A 3,499-nucleotide genomic window follows, 5' to 3' on the forward strand; every position below is an offset into this window, starting at 1 on the left:
GAAAATCCAGAAAGTTGGGGGGTTTTGTCGCTTATCAGCTCCTTGCTGGATTACCAGCTTTGAAATGACTAGTTCATGATAGCTGGGGAACCTGTGAACCTGCAGATCAAATGACCCATGGGAAAATGAGTGTGAGTAGCTATGTGAGGAGTTGTTACCTGTACTTGCAAGCAACTTTTTGAAAAGGTTGGTATCCTGATGTTTGTTTCATTGCTGATGTGATTATTTTTTTTCTGACAGTCAATCAGATTTAAGTGTACGTGAGAGTTACCCCACAACCACCTTGAAAACCTGCATCCTCAATTGATGGCCTTTTCCCACTTTCTAATCACAGTCTGTTTCTTTGACATTTGTGTAAATGCAAAATACAGTTATTATTTTCCAACTGTTTTTTATGGTACAAGTTTAAAGATGTCTTAGTTTCCCATACATGAAATAGGGTGTCCGGGTGACAGTTGGTTTGGGTGACTTGATTTTTCTGTTAGATAAATCTACTGTTTTATTTGGAGGGGGGAATGAGAGTTTTCCTGCATTGCTGTTGCAAAACCTTCTAGTCTTTTGCTTTATCTTTTTGAGAAAGTAAATTCGGGCCTGTTTGTAGTTGACATTTCACACCCAGTCCCGAAAACTACTTCTGATCCCTCTGTGCAAAGAAATAGGTGCTAAGCAAGAGCAGTCCTTGAGCTGTGATGCTTTCACAAGGTGGTGCTTGTGACTTTTCCCCTTGAGAATATCGGTGCTTTGAAGTCAATAGGAGATTATTCTTCTGCCCCTTTGATTCCCTTGGCCTTTTGAGCAGAAGATGATCCATGCATGGAAATGCAGAGGGAATCAACAAGCTCCTGTTTGGGTCACTCTGAATTTCGGCTGGATGACATTATTTGCATGTATTGTAGGCACTGAAGTTATGAATTGGGCTGTGTTAAGTTTCGCTCTTGAGAGCAAAAAGACTTGAGTAGTTTATAATGTGATCTAAACAAAAGGTTTTTTTCAGAACTTGGGGAATTTTAAGTCAAAATTGGGAGTACTGTGTTTTCATGCGTGTGATGTGCAGGTCACGCAGTTTGAAAAAAAATAAAACCCAGGACCAGGGCAGCCACACACATGCATATATGTGTGTGTTACTAATCCCAGGGAAAGCATCTTTTGTAGCCCGCAACCAGTTTCCCTGAGGATGGATCTGTAATTGGTTATTTTAGAACTCACTTCAAAATGCTGGCATTTTCTTAAAGGGCTTCAGGCTATGATTGCTAGAAAAAACATTTGATACTGAGCTGAAGCCCGGTGAAAATTTTCATTTATCCTCTCACTTTCTGCACTTCAGGGAGGAAGGTCCCTTAAAATAGGCCAAAAAAAAAAAAAAATGTGCTGGGCTGTAGTTCGTATGTTCTAGTTGGCTGTTAGTACTTTTTTCCCATCCTGAAATTTCGTAAGAAAGCTTCGTTCATCTCATTTATTTTGTTTTTGGCATGTAGTGTGTTTTGATTTTTCTGTTTTGTCTCAGAAGAAAACATCTGGCACTGTTACACTCATTTGTTTTTACTGGTGCTGAGACAGGACTATTTCACCATCATTTTTCAGAATGACTGTTCGGTGTCAAAGGAGAAGTCGTAGATGTTGCAGAATTGGATAGACTGCCTTTAGCTGTCAGAAGCGCTGCGTTTTGAAGATGGCCAGCTAGATGAATGTCTTTTAGAGCGTCTCCTGTGGAAATGCTGCCTAGTGATGTCTGTAGTTCTCCTGGAATGAAAATCTCTCTGTCAGTTGTGCCGTAGGTGTGTGCACCTGACGTGACGCTGCACCCACCCGCAGCAGCAGTGGAATTAGTCTATTAATTTACCGGTTTATTATTTGGGGAGGAGATCTCGTAGGTATGATGATGTAGCCTCTTGCAGCACCAGCCTTGTGAACCGTCATATCTTAACGCACGTTCCCCTCGGCTCTTCTTTCACTGCCGCTGGTTTCTGAATGGAAACTACTTACACAGCTTGGAGGTTTAACAAAAGTGCTCCGTGCAGACGAGCTGGGTTTTGGTTTGCCTGGGAAAATAACTGAGGTAGAGAAAATCCCTCTGATCAGTTAGGAGTCCCCACTGCCGAGTAATAAGAGGACTGTATTTTTGGGCAAGAATGTGGAGTAATTGAGGTGGTATTGATGTGGTACGGAGCATCCACCCCTGCAATGGAGAATGCAGTGCAAAGTGCTGAAACTATGGTGAAAGTCATCTTGAAAACAGTGCCAGGAGTGATGTTAGGTCTCCGTGCAAGAGGAAGACACTCAGGCTGGGGAAATACCTATTAAAGGTGAAAATTTATGGTAAGTGCCTGCCTTCTCATCTGAGCAAAAGAAAACATCCAGAATAGGTAGAAATCGGGAGCATTTGGCTCTTTCTCTGTAAGGAAGGGAGGAGGGCAGTCTGGAGCTTGACCTTTGGATGGCATGGGGGAGAATGGGTCCAGCCTTGGTTTGCTAGAGGTGAGGCTTTGCTTTTGAGGTTTTTAAAGGGGGTGCTGAGAAGAGGAGGTGAATGAGCAAGTAAACCCTCTGTTTTGCGATGGAAATAGTGGAGCACCTCCCCTTAGGAGAGGCTGATGCAGGCGGATGGGCAACAGGTAAGAAAGGCTGTAGAAGTGTAACGGTAGTGAGGGGTGAGACTTGATGAGGGTTAAAGTAAGCTTAACCCATTCGGTACCCATGACGGTGCATGTGTTTGGAGGAGAGTTTTCTAAAGCTTTAGGTTTTTTGTAGAAGGTATGGAGACTGCTGTTTTGATGTTTATTTTCTTGTTCAAGGACTCATTCATTTCTATAAATTGCATGGGGTTTACTTTGGGAGGGGCATAGTTTGGGTCCCCAGCGTATGTATTTTCTAAGAGATTCAATGGTTTAATGCCTTAGGCTGATAGAAGCTGGATCAATGCGTCAGCTCCTGCTTTTACCCAAAGTGAATGACTTACTAGTTACCTCAACGCCTTACATTGGGCACAGTGCAATGTCTGCTTTTCATTAACGCTTTCTGTTAAAGAGCCTCTTTATTCTTTCAGATGTGTTTTAATGGAGCAGGCTGCAGGGCTGGCTTATACCTTTACCATTTGTGCTACATGCATAGCACTCAAGTTTGCATACATGTTTTAGCATCTTTGTTGAATGCAAGTGTTGATTGTCAGTTATGTTAGTCATAAGCTGTAAGTCATTTATTCTTCTTTTCTTTTTAACCTTTAGTTTGCTAGATACGTGGACGTAGATGTTTTTGTTTTGTTAATTTTCACACCACATCTTTTCTGTACTTTAGGTTGACTCCTCACTGCACTGTGAAAACCATTAGGAAAAAGTCCTTGGGGTTAAAACCTGGGGCTCCACAGTGTTACCTGCACTTGGGGCTAGAAATTAATTTAAATGGCGACTGATCTGTCTGAAGCTGAACCCGTGCATCATAAGGCGCTTCCACTCTTAACGGGAGCTCAGCTGATCCACACGGACAAGTTAAGTGAGGTAGGGGC

General features: G+C 42.5%; 1 protein-coding gene across 4 annotated transcripts in view; it reads left to right on the forward strand.

Moving 5' to 3' along the window:
• Positions 1-3,499, forward strand: part of HP1BP3 (heterochromatin protein 1, binding protein 3) — a 21,810-nt gene that overhangs the window by 4,666 nt on the left and 13,645 nt on the right. For 2 of the 4 annotated variants that reach the window (XM_009330336.1, XM_009330335.1), the window contains exon 2: positions 3,292-3,491. In XM_009330336.1, the coding sequence (XP_009328611.1) occupies positions 3,396-3,491 (96 nt within the window). In that variant the 5' untranslated portion in view covers positions 3,292-3,395. Of the gene's footprint in view, positions 1-1,525; positions 2,317-3,291; positions 3,492-3,499 lie in introns of those variants that run through there. The other 2 variants (XM_009330337.1, XM_009330334.1) reach the window with 2 other exon arrangements.

The sequence above is a fragment of the Pygoscelis adeliae genome, unplaced genomic scaffold, assembly GCF_000699105.1.
Source record: "Pygoscelis adeliae isolate BGI_AS28 unplaced genomic scaffold, ASM69910v1 Scaffold728, whole genome shotgun sequence".
NCBI lineage: Eukaryota > Metazoa > Chordata > Aves > Sphenisciformes > Spheniscidae > Pygoscelis > Pygoscelis adeliae.